The sequence below is a fragment of the Nannospalax galili genome, unplaced genomic scaffold (assembly GCF_000622305.1).
Source record: "Nannospalax galili isolate Female #2095 unplaced genomic scaffold, S.galili_v1.0 scaffold39, whole genome shotgun sequence".
Lineage (NCBI taxonomy): Eukaryota > Metazoa > Chordata > Mammalia > Rodentia > Spalacidae > Nannospalax > Nannospalax galili.
In genome coordinates, this window is record NW_008346683.1 from 4652723 (window position 1) to 4678483 (window position 25761).

Consider the following 25761-nt stretch of genomic DNA (forward strand, 5'->3'; position numbering starts at 1 on the left):
GGCCCAATTCCAATGTGGGTCAGAAGTTTTCAGACTTTCTCCTTAGGTCTGGAATCTTCTAAGAATGATTTTGGCCTCAGGAACATGGGTGTTGGACTGACCTGAGATCCTGGCCGTGGCCGTGCCATGCAGGGATGCAAAGGCAGATGGGGTGGGAATAAATCCCAAGATTTCCCAGGGAGTGGATTGAGTAGCTGGGTTGTACTGGATGCAAAGGATCAGGGAGAGGCAAGGTAAGCCTCGGAGCCCCAGAAAGAGGCTGTCACCCCAGAAAGAGGCTGGTGGGTGTTGCAGGATCAGCAAGCAGAGAGAGGTTGGGGCGGGGCCGGGTCTAGAGGCAGTGCTCCTGGGGCCCAAGGAAGGCACCAAGCCGGTGGGGGTGAACAGGGTCAGGAATCAGCACTGGCTTGGGGCCCCAAGACTAGGAATGGCACAGGGCCCAACCTAGGAGTAGAGAACAGCGGGGGAGATGGAAGGGTGAGCGTGGCTGGTGGAGTCAAGGTGTGGAGGGAGGCATGGTATACTTACCCCCAGAGAGGCCTGAGGGCGGGAGAGCGGACCAGGAGAGTTAGCCAGTGGTGCAGGTGGGGGAAGCAGGGAGAGGTGAGGGCGGGGCCAGGTCCCCTGGAAGCAGTGCTCCTGGGGCCCAAGGAAGGCACCAAGCTTTCCTGGTCGAAAACGATCAGGAAGCAGCACCAGTTCCCCAGGTGTCTGGGGACCCAAGACCAGGAATGGCACAGGGCCCAAACCAGGAGCAGAGAACAGCGGTGGAGATGGAAGGGCGAATGAGGCCAGGGGAGTCAATTCGCGGCTCTGCGATGGACCCACCTCGAGAGGCCTGAGGATAGGGTAGAAGGCCAGGAGAGTTAGCGGTTGGTGCAGGTCCAGGGGAGCAGAGAGAGGTGAGGGCAGGGCCGTTCCGGAGGCAGTGCTCCTGGGGCCCAAGGAAGGCACCAAGCCTGTGGGGGTGAACAGGTTCAGGAATCAGCAGTGGCTCCCCAGGTGTCTGGGGCCCCAAGGCTAGGAATGGCACAGGGCCCAAGCTAGGAGTAGAGAACAGCAGGGGAGATGGAAGGGTGAGCGCGGCTGGTGGAGTCAAGGCCCGAGGAGGGCTGCATGGTAGACTTACCCCCAGAGAGGCCTGAGGGCGGGAGATTGGGCCAGGAGAGTTAGCCAGTGGTGCAGGTCGGGGATGCAGGGAGAGGTGAGGGCGGGGCCAGGTCCCTCGGAAGCAGTGCTCCTGGGGCCCAAGGAAGGCACCAAGCTGGCCTGGTCGAAAACGATCAGGAAGCAGCACCAGTTCCCCAGGTGTCTGGGGACCCAAGACCAGGAATGGCGCAGGGCCCAAACCAGGAGCAGAGAACAGCGGCAGAGATGGAAGGGCGAATGAGGCCGGGGGAGTCAATGCACGGAGGGCTCCGCGATGGACCCACCCCGAGACAGGCTCCCTGTAGCCCCAGCTGGCCTGGAACTTGTCCAACTTGGACTTGATCTTATAGAGATCTGCCTGCCTCTGCCTTCTGAGTGCTGGAATTAAAGGCGTTTGCCACCATTCCTGGCCAGGAAGATGTTTTCTGTATCTCAAGATTTTAATTTCTGTTTTAGTAAGAAGATTAATCTAAATTTGGTTATCAATTAAAATTGAACCCATTTGATTTTTGTGTGATTTAAATGTATTATTTACTTTCCTAATCATTATGGCCAAATACCTGGCAGAAACAATTTACAGGAGGAAACAGTTATTTGGGCTCATGGTTTTAGAGGTGGCAGCCTGCAGCCTGTCATGGCAGAAGGGCACGGCAAAAGGAGCAGGTCCTGTTGTAGTAGGTCAGGAAGAGGAGTGGGAAATAGTACTCAGCTGGTCTTCTCCTTTCCCCCGTCATGCCATCTGGGCCCCCAGCCCTGGATAGAATCACCTACATTCAGGTGGGTCTTTCCTCCTCAGCTAATCATTTATGGAAATGTCCTTGCAGATGTTCCCAGAAGTGTGTCTCACAAATCTCCTGGTGTTTCTATATCTAGTCAAAGTGACAATGAAGATTAATGATGATAGCTAGCTATTATCAGAAGAGTATTAAAAACCCCTAGAGTCGTGGGTCTGTCTGTGTTTGAAGTTCTGCCAATGTTTGCTTTACATATTTTAGATTACGTTAGAAATATCTCTACCTGACAAATTGAAGTTTTTTGTTTTGTCATTATGAGATATAATCATATGTATAAAATATAGAGGGATTATTATATTTTCCTGGTATTTGTTATTATGAACTTAAGCTATTTATAGTCTGTTCCTTTCAGGTCTGTTATGGTTATAATTAATATCACTATAGCAGCTTTCTTTGTTTTTTTGTTTGTTTTGTTTGGTCTCCCTGTAGCCCCAGCTGGCCTGGAACTCACTATGTAGACCAGGCTGGCCTTGAGCTCACAGACATCCACCTGCCTCTGCCTCCCAAATCCTGGGATCAAGGGCATGCACCACCGCACCCGGCATTCTTTGGTATTTTTATGGTGAACTTTTTTTTTTAACCTTTCTAGAGCCTTTGTTTTAAGCGTATCTTGAAAATAGTATGTTTTTACTTTTTTGATTAGTTATAATAGCTTTTTTTAAATTAAAGCCTTTCTTTAGCCTGTTTACATTTATTATTACTAAGGTATTTAGGCTTATATCAGTCATCTTATTTCATGTTTTCTTTGTCATTCCTGTTGTGTTTTTTCTCTTCTATTGTTTTAAATTGTGTTGGCTTAAATTTCATTTATTTTTTTCTACTACTTTGGAAAATATACATTACTTTATTCTTTTAGTGTTTATTGCCAGAGGCACATAGATCCATGTCTACAGTCATTCAATAATTTTATCCCTTTATTGGATAGTAAAATGCTTATAAGCTATACACTAATTCACCACCTTCTGACATGTATTTTATATTTTCTGGTCATTTTGACTTTTTATAAAAAATACATTATTCTAATTGTTTGATAAGGCCAATGATTTTTATGTACATTTTTACCACTTTCTGTGTTCTTATTGCTCCTTGCACATTAAACCTTCTACTTGGGATCACTTTTCCTTCATCTGGACATTCCTTAGTAAAGGAATTCTAAGGGCAAGTCCTGTGTTCTGTCTGAAGATACTGCAGCAGAGTTCCGTCACTATCCCAGAATGCTGAGATTTGACTTAAAGGACTGAGTGAAGACTTACTTTGGCTTGTGGTTTCAGAGGTTTCAGTTCATAGCTGTATGGCCCGTGGGTTCTGGGCCTGAGTCAAGGTGGAATGTCATGGCAGGGAACAAAGCTGCTCACCTCACAGCATTCAGGAAGCCACAAGCATGAGAGGAGGAAAAAAATAAGGGCCTAGATAGTACCTTCAGTAGGTTGCCTCCAGCAACCTAACTTCTGGTTCAGCCCCGTCTCCTAAAAGATCTACCTCCCAATAGTTCCACAAATGGCAGTCAAACCTTTAGCATTTGAAGTTGGAGCTCATAAAAATCATAGTCATACCAGATCCCATCCTTCTTTATGCTGTAGTGGAGAATCCTAGGATGACAGTTACTTTCCCCCAACATATTAGAGGTGTGTAGTCACCTGTTCTCAGTATTAATTCTGTGAGGACAACATATCATTCTCTGCCTAGTTTAAAGAATTTCCCTTCTCTGATGTACAGTGTTTTCAATGATAGATTTGTGTATCACTCTTTATTAATTCCTTATGGATTTGTATAGCTTTTGACCAATGTGTTAGTGTCTTTTGCCAATTCTAAAATGTTTCGCTATTACTTTTTTCTACTACTTCCCTGATTTGTTCTCTTTTCTCCTTGGGAAATCCATGTATTCGATGTTTTTACTATATTTTTTTATGTCTTCTTTATCCCTTGCATCTTGTTGGCTCTGCTTCATTTTGTACATTTTTTTATTCCAGCCTTTTTCAATTAAAAAAATTTAAATTGGCACAATACAAGTACATAATCACCATACTTGCATGAAACATACAATGATCAAAGGGTAATTAGCATATTTATCACCTTAAACATCTATTGTCTTCATATTGAAAAACTTCAAATTATTTTCTTCTATTTCTTTATGAAATGCATAGTAACTAGTTCTAAGCTGTAGATACCCTGCTGTGTTATAGAACAATAGGGCTATTCCTTCTATATAACTGTATTTTGATACCTATTTTCCAGTCTTCCTCTCTCCCATTTCTCTTTTTCCTAACTTCTGATAACCATTATTCTATTCTCTACTTCAATGAAACCAACTTTTTAGCTTCCTTTCTGCCTATCTGGCTTATATCACTTGATAAAATGACCATGTTGCCTCAGTGATGCAAAAAAGTTCCCGTTCTCAGACTGGAGATATGGCTCAACAGTTAAGATCATTTACTGTTCTTGCAGAAGACCTGGGTTCAGTTCCAAGCACCCACATGGCAGCTAATACCCGTCTGTAACTCCAGTTCCAGGGGATCTGACACCCTCCTCTGGCCTCCACAGGCATTGCACGACCTGGACGCACTTACATACATGCAAAAAAACACTCAGACACACACACACACACATGCACACACACACGCACACACACACACACACACACAAATTGAAGTTCCCATACTTATCCTTGCCAGCATTTGTTTTGGGGGGGGCTTCTTTGATAATAGCCACTCTAACAAAGGTAAGATGGTATTTCATTGTGGTTTTGATTTGCTTTTCCCTGATGAAAAACTAAAGTATTTTTTAATTATGCTATTTTCCTTCCCACAATTGGTATGATTTCTTTTAGTGTCCTTTTAGTGGTTACCTAGAAACAGCAGCATACATAACTGATTTCTTTAATCCAATATATAGATTATACTTTTGCCACTTCTCTAACAACATAGAGACCTTTGAGTTCACTGACTCCATTTGACTCTTGCTCATCTTTGGTATAATTGTTTGCATATGTGTAGATACTGCTTGTGCATCTCTGCCAAAGTTCCTGTTGATATTTAATTGACTTTGTGGAGATATTAAGAAGTGAATTAAGTCCTGAGGTTATCTCCCTCATGAGTTAATTAAGGCTTTTATCTCAGGAGTAAGTTATCTCAGGAGTTGGCTCCTGATAAAAGGATGAGTTCTTTCGCCCATATGCTTGCTTTCTTTTGCCATGTTATAACACAGCAAAGGCTCTTACCAAATGTTCTCCTGCTCCCAACCTTGGACTTACCAGTCTCCAGAACAATGAGTCAAATAAGCTTTATGATTTACCCCATTTGTGGTAGTCTGTAATAGGAGCAGATGCATTTTAAAGATGGAACTGATAAGATTTGCCATGATTTCAGATGTGGTGCTGGAAAGAAAGAGAAGTTAAGGATGCTATGGTAGTGCTCACCATAGTCCTCTTTCTGAATTGAGTTGTATTTTACTTCTTATCTTCCTTTGCAGTCTATCAAGGCCATGTAACTAGGCCTGGCCCATGAGTGAGGAAGTGGTTTGCTGAGACAGTGTAAAGACCCCTATATGCTACTCTGATTTTTCCCCTGCTGTGGAGGAAATCACATGTCAAAATTATAGTGATTAGATTAAAGCAATTGTAATGGTAAAGTCACCATTTAGAGGATGTGTCTGGAGCCACAGTGAACTTGGTATAGACAAAATAAAAATTTTGTTATCTGGGGATTATTTGTTACTACAGTCTATCTAATCCTAAACAAATAGGTGAAACTAAGGATAGATTGAAATTAGGATATTTTGAAGGAGATGGCCTGAAGTCACTTTCAGAGAGAGGTGTTTACATAGTCAGTTGAGTATCAGTAAGCCCTTTGGTTTACCGATGTACATACCCAAAGGCTACCTTTTATGTTAAAGATTTTATCCTCAGCCCTCGTTGCTAGGGAGTTGATGAAACCTTTAAGTGTTGGGGACCTAGTGGGAATTCTTCAAGTCACCAGGGGTATACCTTTGAAGAGGATTTTAGAGCCTTGGTTTCTCCCAGTCTCTTCTTTCTCTTTTCTGTTTCTGAGTCATCAGGTGAAGGGTTTTATCACTTGTACTATAATGTATCAGTCATGGAGTTGAAACCTCCAAAACTCTGAGTTCAAATAAAGCTTTAGTTTTTATAAATTGATTTACTTCAGGTATTTGTTATAATGATTTTTAAAAATGAGTAATATACTAAATAACATTATGACCTCTACTCTTTTTAGTTTTCTCTGTAGAAATTATCACCATGGAAATATACTGTGGTGGTTCAAAAGCCTGGAACTTACTTCAAGCACTTTACTATTCATGTGTCCTTGGGAAATTTCCCTAGACTTTCTATGCCTCAGTTCCTTATTCGGAAATAAAAGAAGTATTTATGTCAGAGGATTATTGAGTATACATAAAAAATGATTTATGTCTGATAAACACTTTCTAGCATGCAAACTTTGTGACACAATTTTTTTTTCATTTATTGCCAGGGAGCCATATCACTGTCTTGAGACAATAGTTTCTCAGTGAATTTTTGATTGATTGATTGATAGATAGATAGATAGATAGATAGATAGATAGATAGATAGATAAATGGATAATTGCCTTATGGGCTATATTGCCTTTTGTCACTGCTACCATGACCAAAAGCAACTTATGGATGAGTTTGTTCTGGCTTACAGTTCCACAGGGACAGTCCATAATGGCAGTAGAAGCCTGGCAGAAACACTAAGCAAAGAGAGTGAACTAAAGTAGGGTGAGGCTCTAAATTCTCAAAGCCCACTCCTGTTGACATAGTACCTCCATCAAGGCTCCACCTCCTAAAGGTTCTATAACTCCTCAAACAGTGCCACTAACCAGGGACCAAGAGTTCAAATACATGAACCTATAGAGAACACTTCTCATTTAGCCCACCACCACAGTGGCTATCACTCTTTGCAGTAATGTCTGTATAAGAAAGATCTTGGCCATTTGTCAAATCTCAGGCAGACCTGAATAGTGCTGGTCATGGTTTTTTTAAGTAGAATAATTTTTTATTATTAGCTTAAAAGCCAGAAATTTCAAGTAAGACTGTTAGATTACAGGAAAGCATTAGGCTTATATCTAGGACAGCATGCTTTTGAATACATGTTAGGCAGATGTTATTTAGTTATATATAAATCCTCTAAAGCCTAGAAATATATCTTATATTTGATATAACCTGACTTACTGGAGTCACGATGCAGTAGTTTCTAAAATTAGACAAGGTTTATGATTTCTAGATTAAAAATAGTTCTGTTTTTCTTAGATCAGAGAGGAGTAAATTACATAGATTATATTACCATTAGTTGATTCTACATATTAGGTAGTTTTAACCCTTTGAAATTCCTTGTGTGTATGAATTTCCTGCATGTATATAAGTGTACCCATGTCATACAGTGCCTGTGGAGGGCAGAAGTAGTGCCAGATTCCCTGGAACCAGAGTTATGGACAGTTGTTAACCACCATGTGGGTGCTGGGTATGGAACCTGGGTTCTCTGCAAGAGCAGCCAGTGCTCTTAACCACTGAGCCATCACTCCAGCCTCCCCCTTGGAATTCTTTTTAATAATTTTTCTTAATAACTTTTCTGAGTATTTCTTTTTTCTGTATTGATTTTATCAATCTGCCTATTATATACAAGTAATCATGGTTTTGTTTCTTCTGTTTCTGTCTGTTACCTTTTATTTCTTGTCTTTCCATTATTCTACTGATTAGGCCTACTTAACTAGTGATACAGGTATCTTATCATCTTCCCATTTTTAAAAGAAGGGCTTTCAGTATTCCATGATTAAATGTTATCTATAAGTAATTTTGTGGGCACACTTTCTTAGAACAAGGGAGTTATCGTCTAGTTACACGTTGTTGAAGGTAAGTGGGAAATGAGGTTTTGTTCCTAATCTTTCTGCAACTGTTCAGTTGATCATAATTTTTCCTTTATTTTAAGAATAAGGTAATGAATTAGAGTAGCCAATTTTTAAAACAAAACTATTCAACTTTCTAAGGATAAGCCCAATTTGATCATGATGTTTATTTTATTGCTGGATTTGGCTTGCTAATATACTCATGAGTGAAAAGAGTTTGTACATTTCCTACTTAGACTTTTTTTTCCTGGTGTCAAGAGAAATGCAACCTTGTAAAATTTGAGAAATGTCAGGAATGTTAGTGTGGTGGCTAATCCTGGGTGTCAACTTGACTGGATCTGGGATTAACTGAAATGAGAGAGATCTTCTTGATTGGGTCATCTGAAGCTGGAAGACACACCCTAAATGTGGGTGTTACCTTCTGATGGCAGCCATATAAAAGGCCAGGGCAGAGGAGAGTGCTTGCTTTTTGCCGCTTGCCTTCTCTCTCACTGGTGAGTTCGTCTTGCTGCTGTAGACTGAAGACTAGCTGATCTTTTGGAATTCATCAGACCTTCAGCGCCAGTATATTTAGTTCACAGTTTTGGAGGTTGAAGTACAAGATCAGTGAACCAAAAACAGTATTGCGTCCCTGGAGGGATTGAGAAATTAGTGCTACCATCAAGGATTTGAAAGATGCAGGGATGGTGATTCCCACCAAATCTCCTTTTAACTGTCCTATTTGGCCTGTACAGAAGACAGATGGATCATGGAGAATGACAGTTGGCTATCAAAAACTTAAGTAGTCCTTTATTTCTCTTTTACCTTTTCCCACTCTACTCCATCGATACCACCTGTCTTATGCATTTTCTCTTTGTTACTTTGCTGAGATTCGTGAGCTTCTTGAATTAGTATCTTTCATAAGTTCTAAAAGAGATATTCTCAGAGCTCATATACATCAGATTAAGTTATTCTTCTGTATTTTGTGATTGATTTTCTATAGACCTTTTTGTGAAAATTATATGTAGTATGTGTTGAAGTTGAAAACCTGAGAGAGTTTGTTATTTGTGTGTCTGGGGAGGGGGCAGACAGACAGACTTCAGTTATCTCAGATTACTACAAACCTGGGACTACTTTAAATGCAATGCCATGTTAAGGTATTTGTGTAATGACTTTTCAGTGAGATCCTCAGGGGAGCTATTTTTCAATAAAAAATAATTTTTAATTATTTTAGATATATAGGACATGTGCTAAGTAATACAGAAAGCTCCTATGTTCTCTATTTCTAGTTTCCTCTAATATTAATACATCTTATATTACCATGGTATATTTATCAAAACTGGGAAACTACAGTACTAACTAAAGTCCAGACTTTATTCAGATTTCACTAATGTTTTTTCTGTTGCAGAATTTCAGCCAAAGTATGACACTGTATCTAGTTACAAATTTTCTTCATCTCTTCTGTGACATTTTCTCAGGCTTTCCCTACCTTTTTTCCATTACCTTTATAGTTTTGAGTCTTGTTCCTATATTTTGTAGAATGGCTCTAAATTTGGGTTTGTCCAGTTGGTTTTTGTTTGTTTGTTTTTGTCCTGATTAGACTGGGTTTGTGGGCTTTAGAGAAAATATCCTACTAAAATCGCCTTCTCAAGGCTGGAGAGATGGCTCAGTGGTTAAGAATGCTTGCTGTGCTTGCAGAAGACCCAGGTCAGTTCCCAGCATCTGCATGGCAGCTCATAGCTACCTGTAACTCCAGTTTGAGAGAATCTGATGCCCTCTTCTGGCCTCTGTAGGCACCAGAACATATGTGGTACACATATATACATGTAGGCAAAGCACTCATTAAAATAAAAAAAAAATATCTAAGCTAAAATGATTATCTCATCATATCAGCGTGTGCATGTTGTTAGCACAACTGACTGAGCATTGGCATATTTACTTTGATGCTGGAGTTTATTCCAGTCACTCCACTTTTGTCCATTGTAAATTTGCTACTTTTCACTTTCCACTCAAGGATAAATTTTATTTTCAAGACTTAGGGAAAGACAGTTTTTCATGCTGATTTATTCTGCAACCTAAGATTTATGCCTTATTTACACTGGAATTGTAGGTGAAGCTTTTGGAAGCCCTGGCTTTATATCGAGAGTCTATTAATAGCTTTCTTGCTTTGGATGAGCCTTGGGCTTTATTTTCTGTCTTCCTCAACCTGGATTAAGCTCAAGTTTTCCAGGGCTTTGTAAAAATCCTCACTCTAAAGCTGTTATCAGCATGCTGCCCCTCTTATGCCTTCTTTGAGCAGCCCAGTGAATTATTTTAAGAAGTTTTCAGCCTTTATTGTCTCTCAGTTTGTCGCTGGCTATTTCTTTTAGCATATCTTAATCCAGTGTACTGTCAACAACAGGAGTTAGTGCAAGGTTTCCTTTGGCATTGATTCTTCCAGTAACCCTTCCCCAGCATTCTCAACTTTTGTGAGTTTTCTTGCTTTAGGCATACCTTTTTCTTGTTTTGATGGCCTTTCTTGCTTGTGCTCTTGATTCCAAACATTGCTCAAATGTTTTCTTTCTATACTCTTCCTTATCCACCCCCCCATACACACACATATTTAAGTTTCTTCTATGAGTAGAAATTCCTTAGCAGATTTGTAGTATAGCATGTGTGGGAAATAAACTACTGTTTAAGACACAGAGATTTGGAGTTTGCTTCTGCAATATAACTAAAGTTCTTTTCAGATTATGCCCGTTATGGCTTACATATTGATGTGTTGGACTCTGACTTGTGACACTATTGATCATAATGGTGCTTTTACAAATGGATTAATCCATTGATAGGCTCATAAATTGATGGCATTAGTGGGAAATGGTTGAAAATAGGACCTAAAGAAGGCACATCATAGAGGGGGGAGGGCAGGTGTGCCCTGAAAAGATAGACCTTTTCCCGGGAGTCTTCATACTTGCTGCCTCCTGTCTACCAGGAGGTGAGCCATTTAGTTCCACCTCCTGCTCCCTACCATGATATTCTAACTCAAGCAAAGTGGCCGTGGACTAAAATATGTAGCAATAAGCCAAAATATATCTTTTCTCTCCTAAATTGTTTTCTTAGGAATTTTTTTCACAGTAACTGGATTACTCTGGTTTTGCGGCTTTTGAATTTGAAATTATTGCATAAATGCCTTAAGTCAAGTTCTTACTGTATATTTCAGGGGGGCATCAAACTTAGATTCTCCTGTTTCAGTAGCCTTGGTGCTGGAAGTACACCATCAGGCCTGGCCTCTCTTCATTATTTCTTTAATTCCAATTGATTGATTGATTGATTGATTGATTGATTGATTGATTGATTGATTTTTGAGGATTGAACCCAGGACCTTGACCATGTTGGAATATGTTCTGCCATTGAACTACATCCTTAGTTGTCTTCTTATATCATGTGTATTTACATATAGAAGCACCTGTTGCTTCCCTCTTTGGGAGGGTGAGGGGCAAGACCTCAGCCCAGAACTCACTGTGTAGACCAAGGTGTCTTCTGAGTGCTTTGATTATATAGGCATGAGCCATGATACCTGCCTAATTCTTTATAAAATATAAACTAATTTTCTTTATTTTTCCTGTATGCTACAATAGAACATTCTGTTGGTGCTTTAAAATTATGAATGTGAATATATTTTGCCTATAAATTTTGTTTTAGATTTAAAACAGCACTGAAAAATATTTATAATGAAAAATAACTTTATGTCTTGATATAGGCCTTTGAATCTATGCTCAATTTAGATTCTGGCAGATGAAAAGTTCACCTTCAAAATATATATTTATCTGTATTAATATTTAAAATATTGTCTTCAAAAGATGTGTATCACAGTTGACAATTCTTGACAATTAAGTAGTTGAAAGCACTAAATTTGTTAACAACAGTGAAAAAAGGAACTTAAGAAAACCTCATTGTATACTTAGAGGCACAAATTGCTATTTATAATTTTAAATCTGTTGTTTTTAATATGCTGTTTTATTAAAAACAGCATAGATTGAGAAATCTCCATTTTTTGATTTATGATAGTAGGTCTAGATCTTTCTTTTTCTAATTTAACTTTTGTTTCATATATGGAGAATAGGAGATGTTCTTCATGTCATTTTAATGATTTAGTTTATGTTCTTTATTCAGTTTTCTAGAGTCAACAATGTTAAGTTTTGGTTTAGAAATTCTAAGAGTACTTTCATTGATGAGTATATAGGATATTTTAGAAACCAAAGAACCAGATGACTTTATTCTGATAGGTGTGTGTGTGTGTGTGTGTGTGTGTGTGTGAATTTATAATGCCTTATTTTCAGCAGCAGTAAGGTTATGTTGTATCTTGCCATCTCCTTTTTTAGACTATTTTATAGACAGAACTAGAAATACTAGTTATATAAAGCTATTCTAGCACAGGCTGGAAAGTAGGTCATTGTGATGGGAGTATGCTAAACTGCCCACTGGTTGCTATAGCAATGACCTAGTTTAAGAAACTATTTCTGTTGATTCATGTTGAAATCATCTTTTGGAAGTGGTATAAGGAAGCTTACTACTTGTAAGTTTTTACAACAGTAAAAGATAGTGATTCCTGGAGGAAAAATTCCTTAAACTGTTTGAAATGAGTAAGTGTATTAATACCTCTTTATTTCAAAGATATTCAGCTTTATAATCCAATAACATAAGAACTGTGCTTCTATAGGCAGTACATTGTGTGAAGAATTGTAGTGAGTTTTACTACCATTTGGCCTTTTTAAAACCAATCTGTTAAAATATTAACCAAACCTTCAAATGGGAATACAAGAAAATAGTGTACAGTATTTGTCTATTTAATGTTGAATGCCTGTTTTAATATATAAATGTTGAAATTGATGTGTTCTCTGGAACACACCTCTCAGTGACTTGATACTTTGAACCAACACTGTGAAGGTTTTTTTTATAGTACTATAACAGAAGAATTATAGGCTTAAAGATTAGTCAATTCAGAATCTTAATTAGATTTTACCTTTTAAATAAATATATTCCTGTTAGCATTTATTTACCTTATCACTGGGGAAGAGCAAACCTTGGTTCAAAGTCATGTTCAGATGAAGTTACACATTCAAAGACATTCTGTATAGACCTAGGCATCCAACCAATTCATTGTTTTCTATTGTCATGCCCAAGTATTTGCATGTAGAGATACATGGTGCTTTCAAAAATAGAAATTCTTTTTTTTTTTCTTCTGTCTTTCTCTTTTATACAGATCTGCCTGTGTAATCCAGGCTGACCTTGAACTTGAGATTCTCTTCCTTCATGTCTTGAATGTTGGAATTACAAGTGTGCATCTCTCTGCCCAGTTTAAGAATAGAAATTATTCTGAAGGGGAAATAATGATAACTTCAGTTTAATTTTATCTATGATTGCTAGGGATTCTACTAATTGATTTTATGCTGTTTCTAATCCTTTCAGCAGTTATATAAGACAAGCCTATATTCTGTTTCTAATCTTTTAAACAAACTGTGTAAGACATATGATGAGGTTTGCCAAATATAGAAACTAACACATAAGTTAAGAAAGCCATATAATTAAGAATCAGACACAAGTACGTAATTTGAAATCCACCAGGTGTATGTCAGGTGTGTGTTTGTGTGTTTAGCAATTTGAACTTTAGCTAGAATGAGATACATTATGTTCTGTGGCAGTTCAGAGGATTGAGAAGCTACTTTTCAGCTATAATACTTAGGCTTAGTAAGATATGAACTTGAGATAGGAATTGACACTTATTCCAGACTGAGGAAAGAGCACATTCTAAGAGAGTGAATGTTTATTGGAAAAAAAGTAGCAGTTTGGTTTAGTGGGAGCAGGAGAGTGAGGTGAAAACAGACCTGGAACCATAAGATGGTGGCTGAGAAAATAATTTATTATATAAGGAATGACTCTTGGAGACCTTTGTACAATAAAGTGTGTCTCACAATGATTTGATATTGTGTACTGAAAATGGATTATAGTGGACACAGATTGTTGGTCAGCAGATCTATTTTAAGACTGTAGTAAATACAAACAAAAGATAAGAACTAGAATAACTGTAGCAAAAAAATAGAATTCATTAGCAAGTTGGGGATTAAAAGAATTAAATAGCACACAGTAATGCTTACTATGGGCAAATAGTGAACTTTTTAATGACACTAAAAAAATACATGTTTATCCCTACCCAAAACCCCCATTTCTCAAGTGTAGATTTTATGAATATCTTGATAAGTAGCTTTCTAGTTGCTCTTTAAAACACATATAAGTTGATACATATAATATAAATTTCATTTAATCAAAGAAATATATGTGTATGTTTTTATTGTGTATATATGTGTGTGGTTTATGCATGTGTATGTGACACGTGGGTATGTGTATATGGGTTCACATGCATATGTATGTACACATGCATGTGGAGAGACCAGAGGTTGATGTCAGGTGTTTTCGTCAATCACTGAACCTGGAATTTACCAGTTTGGCTAGACTGGCTGACCAGTGAGCTCAAATGATACACCTGTCTTCACCTCACATTCACCTCTGCTAGACTGGCAGTCAGCAAACCCCACAATCCTCCTGTTTCTACCTCCCTACCATGCTGGGATATAAGCTTGTGAAGGACACTCTGATCCTCATGAGTGCAGCAAACAGGCCTAACCACTGAGCCACCACTCCAGCTCACCAGTTCCCAAGAGATATTTTAGATAGAACAAAGATGATCAAAGACATTTTTTAAAAATCAAAGGATTTTTAGATTAAACAATTAAGAAATTGAGGTAGATAACTAGTTTGTTTATGTAGAAACAGTACAAATCTAAAATACCCTGAAGAGGAAATCCAAGGCAAATATAATCTCTAAATCTTTGCTGTATCATTGCCTTTCATGCTTTCTGACAGAGCTCGTAGTAAGTTCTTTATATTGAACTCTGTGGTGGAAATGCTTCTATAAGAGGTATAAGAGGTAAGATGAGAAAAGAAAAATATCAAAAGAACATAATTCATAAGATGAACAACTGAGTCTGGATTAGCTAATAATTGACCCTTCATTTAATCTTTTCCAATAAGTACTCATTTATAAACCAAAACAGAAAAAATGTTCAGAACAACAGGGATTGAAGTAGTATATTACAATGAAAAAAGTTTTGCAGCCTAGAATTATTCTGTTTTAGCATTCACAAAACAATGAATAGAGGCTATATTTAAGAGTGGTGTTTTAGGGGATTAGAGAGATGTCTCAGTGGTTAAGAGCACTAGCTACTCTTGCAGAGGAACCAAGTTCGGTTCCCAGCACCCACATGGCAACTAACAAGTCCTTAACTGCAGTTCCAGGGGACATGATGCCCTCTTCTGACCTCTGCAGGCATTGCATGACACACATGCACTTAAATACTTACTACAGGCAATATACTCATACACATAAAATAAAAATAAAAAAATATTTTTTAAATCATTAATAAAATAGCTAGGTGTGGTGGCACATACCTTTAATCCCAGCATTTAGGAGGCAGAGATAGGTGGATCTCTGTGAGATTGAGGCCATCCTGGTCTACATGGTAAACTCCAGGCCAGGTGGGGCAACAGGAAGACCCTGTCTCAAAAACCCCAAAATAATTATTGATAAAATTAAAAGACCACATATACACATACAATCTTCAAAAATTATTAACAAAGTAAAATATTTCTTTTTGTGACTGTGGCTATAGCCAAGTTGGTAGAGTGCTTGCCTAACACTTGAGACGCCTGGTTCAATCCCTAGCATCTCATAAAACCCAGCATGGTGGTGTATACTTATAATCCCAGCATTTAGGAGGTAGAAGCAGGAGTATCCAAAATTCAGGATCATCCTTAACTTCACAGCTTACTGATAGATTTTTGCATAGTTGATAATTTTAGGAAACTCCAGTGGTTTTGTATCACTCTGCATCTAGTAACAGTAGCCTTCTCTCTCGAAATATTTAGACATTGTACTGGTGAGTTGAAGTCGGGGTCAGGTGTTAAGACATAACTCCAAACCAAGACATAGAGATGATGTGGTGAGACATATTTTGTGTTTGTTTAAAAAATGAGACTTCCTAAGATCAAATGACAGTTATGTCTTTCATGTCCATGTGGGTATATCACTGTGATACTCAAAGCTATTAGAGAGGGTGCGTGCTACAGGGGATTAGTGTCAGCCTAACTAGTACACTTACATAACTAATAACTACAATTGTAAAAATATCAACAGGACTTTTTTGGTGAAATGATGGCAATGAGAGTGGACAAAGAAGATAATCTAGACTAAGCAAGCTTCCAGAACAATACTGTAGCTTTTGAAGTGATAGAAATGTTCTACATCTGTGCTGTCCATTATATAACTACTAGCCTGTTGACTTGAAATGTGGCTAGTGTGACCAAGAACTGAATTTTTAATTTTAATTAACTTCCAATGGCTGCATTTAGCTTCTGGCTACCATATTGTATAATTCCTGGAATATGGTTTTCTTCCCACTTAACCACTTCTTACAAGTAAGACATAATCACTCGTCTCAGTGAGCATGTATCTTGAGGGGAAAACGGCAAATAAGAACTTTAACCCTAAGGACACAGAAAAAGCAAAGTAGACAGGAAATAAGGTATGTCCAGCTGAGAGGATCAGAATCTAGATGAAATTAATAGTCAAACAATGGAGTTGAACTTTCCAGAGTTGAGTTTTCTTTTGGATTTATTCCTGGGAAATGCTCAATTTCCTCATATACTAGAAGCCACACAGAAAGCAGTCTTTCCTTCTGCTCCAGAATTTTCCCAGATGTCTGTCATGTGCAAACCTTGCTCGTGCTTATCCCATTGAAAAAGTCTGGGTAGTCCCACCTACTTCATGAAACCTTTTGTTTGTTTCAAATTAATCTAGTATTCTCTATAGTCAAAAGTTAGTATCACATAATTTTGCACCTTTTTATTCCTGTTTCTTTTTATTTTATGTATATGAGTGTTATGCCTACTTTTATGTAAGTGCACCCATGTCAGGCAGTGCCTGTAGAGGACAGAAGAGGGCGATGGATATCTAGAACTGAATTTATGGATGGTTGTTAGCTGTCATCTGGGTGCTGGGTTTCAAACCTTGGTCTTCTGCAATAACAGCCAGTGCTCTTAACCACTGAGCTATCTTTCCAGCCCTCCTTTTTCTTAGATTAAAAACTTTATTAGATTAGAGAAATGGCGGTATGATTTCTCTCCCTTAGGTCCTTGCAGTATTCTGTAGAAACTTTCATTATTATTTGCTCATTTGTTTTGTTTTGTTCTTTGAGACACAGTCTCCTGTAGCCCTAGCTGGCCCCAAACTTCCTCCATAGTGGGGCTGACCTTGAATTCTTGGTGTGTAGCACCAAACCATGCCCCATATTCTTAAATTATTCACTTGTTCAGGGACATTAAATAGAATGTTTCCATTTTCTCCCCATTAAAAGCATTCTAGATTTTTTATAGGAAAAGTTATTTTTGCATAGGAAAAATTTCATTTTACTAGGTTTGAATGATCAAATCAGTTCATTTAATTGCTTTGATATTTGTTCACATAATTTTTTATATTCAAGTTAAATTTTTACTAAATTATTTCATGGAAAAGTAGGGATTTAATTCAGGGCTTGATTAAAACATTGAGAATTATGATGAAATAAAACAATCTAAGTATGGGTTCTGGAAATAATGGTATCAGTAAATGGTAATAAAATGATGAGTTGGCATTTTTCACTTGACGAGTGATCAGGTTTTGCAATGCTTTAACCTTCTAAATATTTCAGTAAGAATTCCAATATTTTCTTCTCTCTAGATTTTTGCTTCAGTGTCTTGAGGATCTTGATGCCAATCTACGAAAATTAAATTCTCGCCTGTTTGTAATTCGTGGTCAGCCAGCTGATGTGTTTCCCAGGCTTTTCAAGGTAATTTTAAAAATATGCATAAAATAATAATCTTTGTCAAAGAAGATAATATTTGATAAATAAGACCTTTTAGCTAACATGTAGGAAATACATACAGGTATTTTTAAATAAAAAATTTTGTGGCTTTTTTCTTTAGTGAAAATGTTGCACGTGGTAAAAATTAGACATTAACAAGGGTTTACAATGAAAAGTTCTTGTTTTTACTTTAATTTTTATTATTTTTTTTATTTGTATGAGTGTTTTACCTGCATTACATGCACCCATGCATGTAATGCCCTCAGGAACCAGAAGAGGGTGCTGGAGCTCCTGGAACTGCAGTTACAAATGGTTGTTAGCTATCATGTGGGTGCTGGAGGCCAAACCTAGATCCTATGCAAGAGCAGCCAGTGCTCTTAACCACTGAACCATCTCTCTAAGCCTTCTTTTTTAAACTACTAGCCCCCTTCCTAGAGCAACACATTTCTTGTATATGCAAATAGTAATATTCTTGCATGAACAGGAATTGACATGTGTCTATGTATTCACATGTTTGTGTCTATTAATTGTTCTCTTTTTTAACAGCCAAAATGAGAGCACATTATATATAGCATTCAGTTCCATGCTTTATTCACATAATGTGTTTTGAAGACCCTTTTCATATTCCTCAGTCTGTTAGGTAGCTCTCTATATTAACTTGTGTAGGTATGCTGTGATTTCTTTAGCTGGTTTTCTATTCAGTATTCAGCTATTCTTTCTCTTAGGCCCCTTACTAATACAGATAATGTCAGTGAACATCCTTACTCACATTTTTGTGTCTTTGCTCTTATGTGTTAGGACCTTTGTGAGATAATTCTTAGGTCTGTGATGGCTGATCTCAGTTGTCATCTTAAGATTTAGAATCACCTGGGAAACAGGCCTCTGAGCATGACATGAGGGATTATCTTGATAGTGTTGATTGAGGTGGGAAGACACTCCTACTGTAGGCGGCACCATTCCCTAAGTACGATCCTGCACTGTATAGTTGGAGAAAAAGAAGTGAGTAGCAGCATTCTTTCATCTCTCTACTTCCTGATTGTGGGTGTCATGTGATCAGCTACTTTAAGCTCCTGACACCTTGATGTCCCACTGGAACTGTGATCCAGAATAAACCTTTTCTCCCTTAAATCACTTTTGTCTGAGTTTTTATCACAGCAGCAAGAAAAGAAACTAAGACAAAGGCTTTCTGGGTCACAGGATCATATTATTGACATAAACAGTAATACAAAATTATAGTGTTCAGGAGGTTTGTTTTGTTTTGGCTTGAAAGAATCATCAATCTCCTGGTCCTATTCCCACCACTTTTTCAAATGAAATAATTAATTAGGCCAAGAGAGACTAAATGAATTGCTCAGACTTCTACAATTAGCTTATCTGAGTATCTCAGAAAAGAAAATTATTTTCCTGACTGATTTTCATGGTTTTCCCTCCTATTTGCTACATTTAAGTTTCCGGATTGAATATCTGCTTATCTTGCAGCTGTTTGATTGATCATATTTTTTTTAATCATAGCAATGTTTCTATTGCTAATGCAAAAAGAATGTTCCTTTCCCCGAGAAGGTCTGCAATGCTTAGAGTCAAATCAGTGTTACCTAGCCTTTCTTTTTTGCTAGTACGAAGTATTCAGTGTTCAGCATTTGGATAATATAACAGATCAGCTAGTAGAAATGTATCACTCATTAAAGACTGTTCAGTTCACTACTGTGCAATTCTTATTTAAGCTAGGTATGTGGAAGAGACAAGAAAAGCATACCAGGAATAATGGTAATACTTTTATCAACAACTTGGGAATGTGATGGGGGGAATATAATTGCATTAACTCTATTTCTAAATTTATTTGCTGTAAGTAAAATGACTTCTAAGATTTGGGTTGTTATAAATACCAAAATTTTTGTTTTGATTTTGAACAATTTTTTCAAAGAAGTAAATCTCTCTTAAAGTTTTGTTGAAATTTCTTTTGCATAGAATAGCATTTTATTGTATTACATAACCTTACACAGGACTAGTGAGATGGCTTGGCAGGTAAAGGCACTTGCCATCGCCACCAAGCCTGACTACCTGAGTTTGATCTCACACAGATCCCTGGGACCCACATAGTTGAAAGGAGAGAACTGACTCCTGCAAGTTGTCCATGCAGGACAGCATAGCCGAGCTCCTCTTTTACTCTTTGTAAAAAAATGTTGATCACTCTTTGATAGGTTATAGTTACAGAACATAAAAATATGCAATTTTCCTACTTAAATTATGATATGATTTCTGTTGCCTGATGAATCTTAGTTAAGCCAGTCAGCAAAGCCAAATGCTGGTCCTTGGAAGTGATGCTCTGATACCTAGCAATAGTAATCAGAGCAAAATCGAAGAAAACACAGATTATCTTCACTAGGAATAAAGACTAGGATACCGCACAGATTGTGCAAAATTTACAAACATAAATACTATCAATACTATAAGGCCAACAAATAATACAGTTGAGGTGAAATGAAAAAGTTTCCTGAGACTGGCTCAGTTAGGAGCACTGGTTGCTCTTGCAGAGGACCCAGGTTCAGTTCCCAGCACCCACATGATGGCTAACAACCATCAGTAACTCCAGTTCCTGAGAATTTGATGCCCTCTCTGGCCTCTGTGGGTATTGCACACATGGGTGCACTTACATATATATAAGCAAAGCACTCATACCCATTAAATCACTTGTAGAAAACAAAACAAAAATTCTTAAAGAGCATTACTCATAAACTCAGAAATCCTTAATAATATATTAACAAATTGAATCTAGAAATATTAAGTAATTCTATATCATGATCAAGTGAGGTTTGTGGTAAGAATATAAAGTTGGTTCAGCATTCCAAAAATCAGTTCACATAATCCATCCTATGAAATTATCTCAATAATAAAGAAAAGGTGCTTGACAGAATTCAGTGCCCATTTCTGACTATTTTTTTCCATTTACAACTTTAAAGAAAAAAGATAACTGTTAAATGACCAAGAATAGAAAAGCACTAAATAACAATTTGGCAAAGGGTGTTGACAAGAAAACACAAAATCATGCTTGGTGGTAAAATTCTGAATGTTGTCCACCACAAGGACACTTGTTTTTACCATGTACTAGAAATCTAACTAGTGTAATTGTGGAAGAGAAAGGATAGATAATTAACTTACTATCCCATCCCGTGTTAGTATACTCACCTTTATAGCATTCTTTTTCCTGATAGTTTTGTATTTATTAATACAAATTACTCAGTATCATGAGTCTTCTTCCATAAGTCCCAGGAGGAAGGAATCTAGCATACTATCTGGTCTATAATAAGAATTAGAGGGGCTGGAGAGAGATAGCTCATTGGTTAAGAGCACTTAACTGTTCTTCCAGAGGATCTGAGTTCAACTTGCAGCACCTGCATTGGGTGGCTCACAACTACCTGTAACTCCATCCAGATCCAGATAATCTCATGCCCTTTTCTAGCCTCCAGGGCTACCCATACACATAAATAAAGAATTATATATGTTTGGTGCATGGGTTAATACAGGGAATGTTCTTTTTCCAAGATTTTTCTTATGTAGAGATGTTCACTAATTTATTCCCAAGGAACAAACGACTGATATGTTAGTGAGTTTAGGAAAAAGAACTGGGTCAGTGGGCTGCGGAGGTGGCTCAGTAGTTAAGAACACTGACTGCTCTTGCAGAGGACCCAGGATCAATTCCCAGCACCCACATGGCAGCTAACAACCATCAATAACTCCAGTTTCAGGGAATCTGATGCCCTCTTCTGACTTCCAGTGGCATTGCTTGACATGGCTGCACTTATACATACATACAGGCAGTACACTCATACACATAAAATAAAAATAATAAATAAAATATTTTTAAAAGGGACTGGAGAGATGGCTGTTCTTGCAGAGGACCTGGGTTCGACTCCCAGCACCCAGATAGCAGCTAACAACCATCAGTAACTCCAGTTCCAGAGGATCCAGTGCCCTCTTCTGACCTTCACTAGCATTGCACAACACAGGTGCACTTATACACATGCAAGCAAGACACTCATACACATAAAATATTTTTTAAAAATACATTTTTTAAAAGAACTGGGTGAGTATAGCTCAGACAATTCTTTTCTCCTCCACATGTATGATGTTCTCTTTTTTGAGATATTAAATCTTTGATGGGCAACACACACTACAAAGGAGGAGCTCCTTTTGATTGGTAGAGTAGATAACATTAAACACTGATGTGTTTTATGGGTTTATATTATAGCAGGTTTTTTTTTATTGATTGATTTTTGTGTTTATTTTATACAGAACATCCCAAACAATCTTATTCATCTTTATACCTGCATCCCAAATGGTACCCTTCCATAATCCACCCCCAGCACTGGAGCTCATATACTCTGTCATCCCCATTACTGTCCACTGTGTTGTCAGTGCCCCCAGCCATTCTCCAGTGCAAGTCTATCTGCTGAGTCTAGTCAGCCTATCTAGAGTCCCTTGTTTTAGGAAGATCAGCTCTTCCTCATCTAGCAGTAATCAGTTGCCAACATTCCTTTAAGATAAGATTGGGGTCCGCTGTTCATTTTCCCAGTTCTATGTTGGGTTACTGTCTGGGATTCTCTTGGGCCACCCTGGCCAACACTCAAAGGAAAGTATCTCCTGTCTGGCATTGTTTCTTATTATATAGCCTTAGCTGTACACATTGACTCTTAAAGAAATATACTGATCACTTTAATCTTTGGTTATACTTTGCTTTTGGGTGTTTAAAACCAAACAGTTGGCCCAAATAAACCAATTTATTTTTACTCTCAAGGTCGTTTGAGGATCTGTTCCTCAGGCGTCACATGGGCTTAGGAAGAGCCCCTGGCTCCTTTCTTTTACCAGTGCCGTCTATATGAAGATAAGTCAAAGGTCCTGCTCAACCGTGACTGGCTTCACTTGGAAGCATGGAGGAAATGTTTTCTCTCTATTGACCCTCCTCTTTATAGACTGGACACTGGTTCAAGTCCACCTGGTGGGGTCTCCATGGCCTCCCTGAATGAGAGGACAGGTAACTCACCACAGTTACAGAACATTTTGGGAGATGCTCCATAGTCCCCTGGAACTTAGTTGACCTGGGAGGGCAAGGAGCAAAAGCTGTCCTTTATGTCCCTCAGACTAGATTAGTATAGGCCTCAAAGTATGGCTGTTAAACATCCGAGATTAGTTTCACCAGTCTGGTACTTTTAATTACCATGTGAATATAGCAGGTTTTTAATGTGCCCTTAAACTTGATAATATTTTCTCCAATTCTACTTTACTAATTTAATATTTTGACCTTTAGCTCTCTCTGAATTGTGACTGAACACAGAAAGTACATAGAATTGGGGCTGGAGAAATGGCTCAGCAGTTAAGAGAACTGGCCGCTGTTGCAGAGGGCCCAGGTTCAGTTCCCAGCACCCACATGGTGGCTAACAGCTGTCCATAACTCCAGTTCCAGGGGATCCATTGCTCTCTTCTGACCTCCATGGGCATTGCATGACACAGGTACATTTACATACATACAGGCAACACACTCATACACATAAAATAAAAATAATAAATATTTTTAAGGGCCGGGCATGGTGACACATGCCTCTAGTCCCAGCACTTGGGAGGCAGAGTCAGGAGGATCTCTGTGAGTTCAAGGCCAGCCTGGTCTACATAGTGAGTTCCAGGACAGCTGGGGCTACAGGGAGACCCTGCTTCAAAAAGACCAAAAAGAATACATAGAATTTCAAGATACTAGGTTATAAAAAAGGTATTCATAACTTGTATGATAAAGGGTTGCTATGTTTAAAATAAAAGGAGCACTGACAAGTCCACGAGATTGACTATGACAAAAGGAAAACATAAGCTACAAGCCACAAAAGAAGAAATACACAGATGGAAGTAATGATACTTAGAGTTTATTATGTGCTACACTCTTTCTAGTCATCTAAAGTCTATGTTGCCCACTCCATAGATTAGGAAACAGGCATGGGGAGTTTAGCACTTTGCCTGAGAAACTGAACAGGAGGTCCCTCCTCACTCAGGAGGTCCCAGCTGTGAATCCTGTGTTTTCTGACTGCTTCTCTCTACTGCCTCACTAGGAAACAAACAAATGTATATATGGGATTAGAAATAAATATATGAGAAATACATATTAATTTTATTTTTAAATTTCAGAAATATGTATTTATACTGGTAAATCTGAACGAGGCAGCAAAACTAGTAGTTTCTTGTTTATTTTTCCAAGTTCTTCTTGAAGGTAATAGCTATGCCAGTTGTTACATTCTTCAAGACTTTCAAGAAAGGGAAAACTTTCAAATTCTTTTTTCTCCTAGTAGTTTAGCAAATATTTTAAAACAGATTATGAATATTATAATTGGCAATTGTACATATTATTGGCAAGCACTTTCATGTAGTACTGATGGAAGTCTAAATTGATATTGTTGACAATTTGCCAGTCTATAAGAACCTTAAATGTGCTTATTTTTGACCCATCAGTTGTTTCTCAAGGATTTATTTCTAGGAAAAATAGAATAAATGCCTAAATATATTTAAATGTATGCATACAGCCGGACAGATGGCTCAGCAGTTAAGAGCTCTTCCTGCTCTTCCAGGGACCTGAATTCAGATCCCAACACCCATATCAGGCAGCCCACAACTGCCTGTAACTCCAGCTCCAAGGGATCTGACACCCTCTTCTGGCCTCTGTGGTACCTGTATACATATGGCATATACACAAACATACATAGAAATTTTTAAATTCTTTTTTAAAAATTAATAAAATGTATTCATAAAGATAAAAGTAATAGACTGAATTTTACAATAGCATTTTAAAGCCACCACTGGGAACAGTCTTTAATTTATTACAATGTGTTATAATAGTTAAATAATGGTAGAATTATGGATAATGTTTTTCTTTTTGAAGTTATCAGAGTAGATTTCAGAATATAAAAAAATCTTCACTACCTCCTAAGAAAATTACTTAATTCTCTTATATTTCCCTTATTTAAAATCACTATAAGGAGATGTATATTACTGATGCAATAAACACTCAGTAAATAGCTGATGTTGTTATTATTAGCTTCAAATGTTTTGTTGTTAACATTTTGAATAATCAGAAATAAAATATTTATATTCTCAGAAAACATTCTTTTTCTTTCTCTTTTGCTTTGTTTTGTTTTGGTCTCCCCTATAGCTCCAGCTGGCCTGGAACTCCCTTTGTAGAGCAGGCTGGCCTGGATCTCACACAGATTTGCCTTCCTCTGCCTCCCTGGGATTAAAGGCATGTGTCACCATGCCCTGCTTCAGAAAAGCATTTTATACCATATCAGCTATCAAAGGTTTGTTAAAGAACAGTTCTTAGAATCAGCAGGTATCAGTTCAGGTCTTCTGTCACTGTGAACTTGAGCAAGTCCCATTTAAAACATAATAACTTTTATATGCAAATGGAATACCAACCAAGTGCCAAACTCTGAGGTTATTTTGAGAATTAAGATAATGTAAGGGTAAGTAATTTGAAAAAAAATGCTATATAAGCATTTTGGTGTAAGAGCAGGCTTTAAGTATGTTGCTAGATTAGTTACTATCTTGCTTAATGCCTGAAATCTACTTATATATATATTTTTCATTTGCGTATTTCATATTGATAAATTGTATATTTTCCTCAAGCATATTTGAAATTTGATATATTTGATATGTGGATTTTGAGCTTTTTACCTATTGTTATGATAGGAAAATAATTATAATACAGTAAACATTGTTGCTCTTTTTTCCTGTTTTAGGAATGGAACATTACTAAACTTTCAATTGAGTATGATTCTGAGCCCTTTGGAAAGGAAAGAGACGCAGCTATTAAGAAACTGGCTACTGAAGCTGGAGTAGAAGTCATTGTACGAATTTCACATACATTATATGACCTAGACAAGTAAGGCTTTGTTTTTTTTTATTATGAGAAAGTATTATTTTGTTTAACCATTTTTAAGTATACTGTTAGGTGGTATCAAGTACACAGACAAGTAACTTTCAGTTGGTATAACATAAGG

The 25761-nt window shown here is 37.7% G+C and overlaps 1 protein-coding gene across 3 annotated transcripts in view; it reads left to right on the forward strand.

Annotated features, from left to right (window-relative positions):
- Window positions 1–25761, forward strand: part of Cry1 (cryptochrome circadian regulator 1) — a 73231-nt gene that overhangs the window by 31259 nt on the left and 16211 nt on the right. For all 3 annotated transcript variants that reach the window (XM_017800628.2, XM_008843116.3, XM_029568350.1), the window contains exons 2-3: window positions 17608–17716; window positions 25501–25643. In XM_017800628.2, the coding sequence (XP_017656117.1) occupies window positions 17608–17716; window positions 25501–25643 (252 nt within the window). The remainder of the gene's footprint in view (window positions 1–17607; window positions 17717–25500; window positions 25644–25761) is intronic.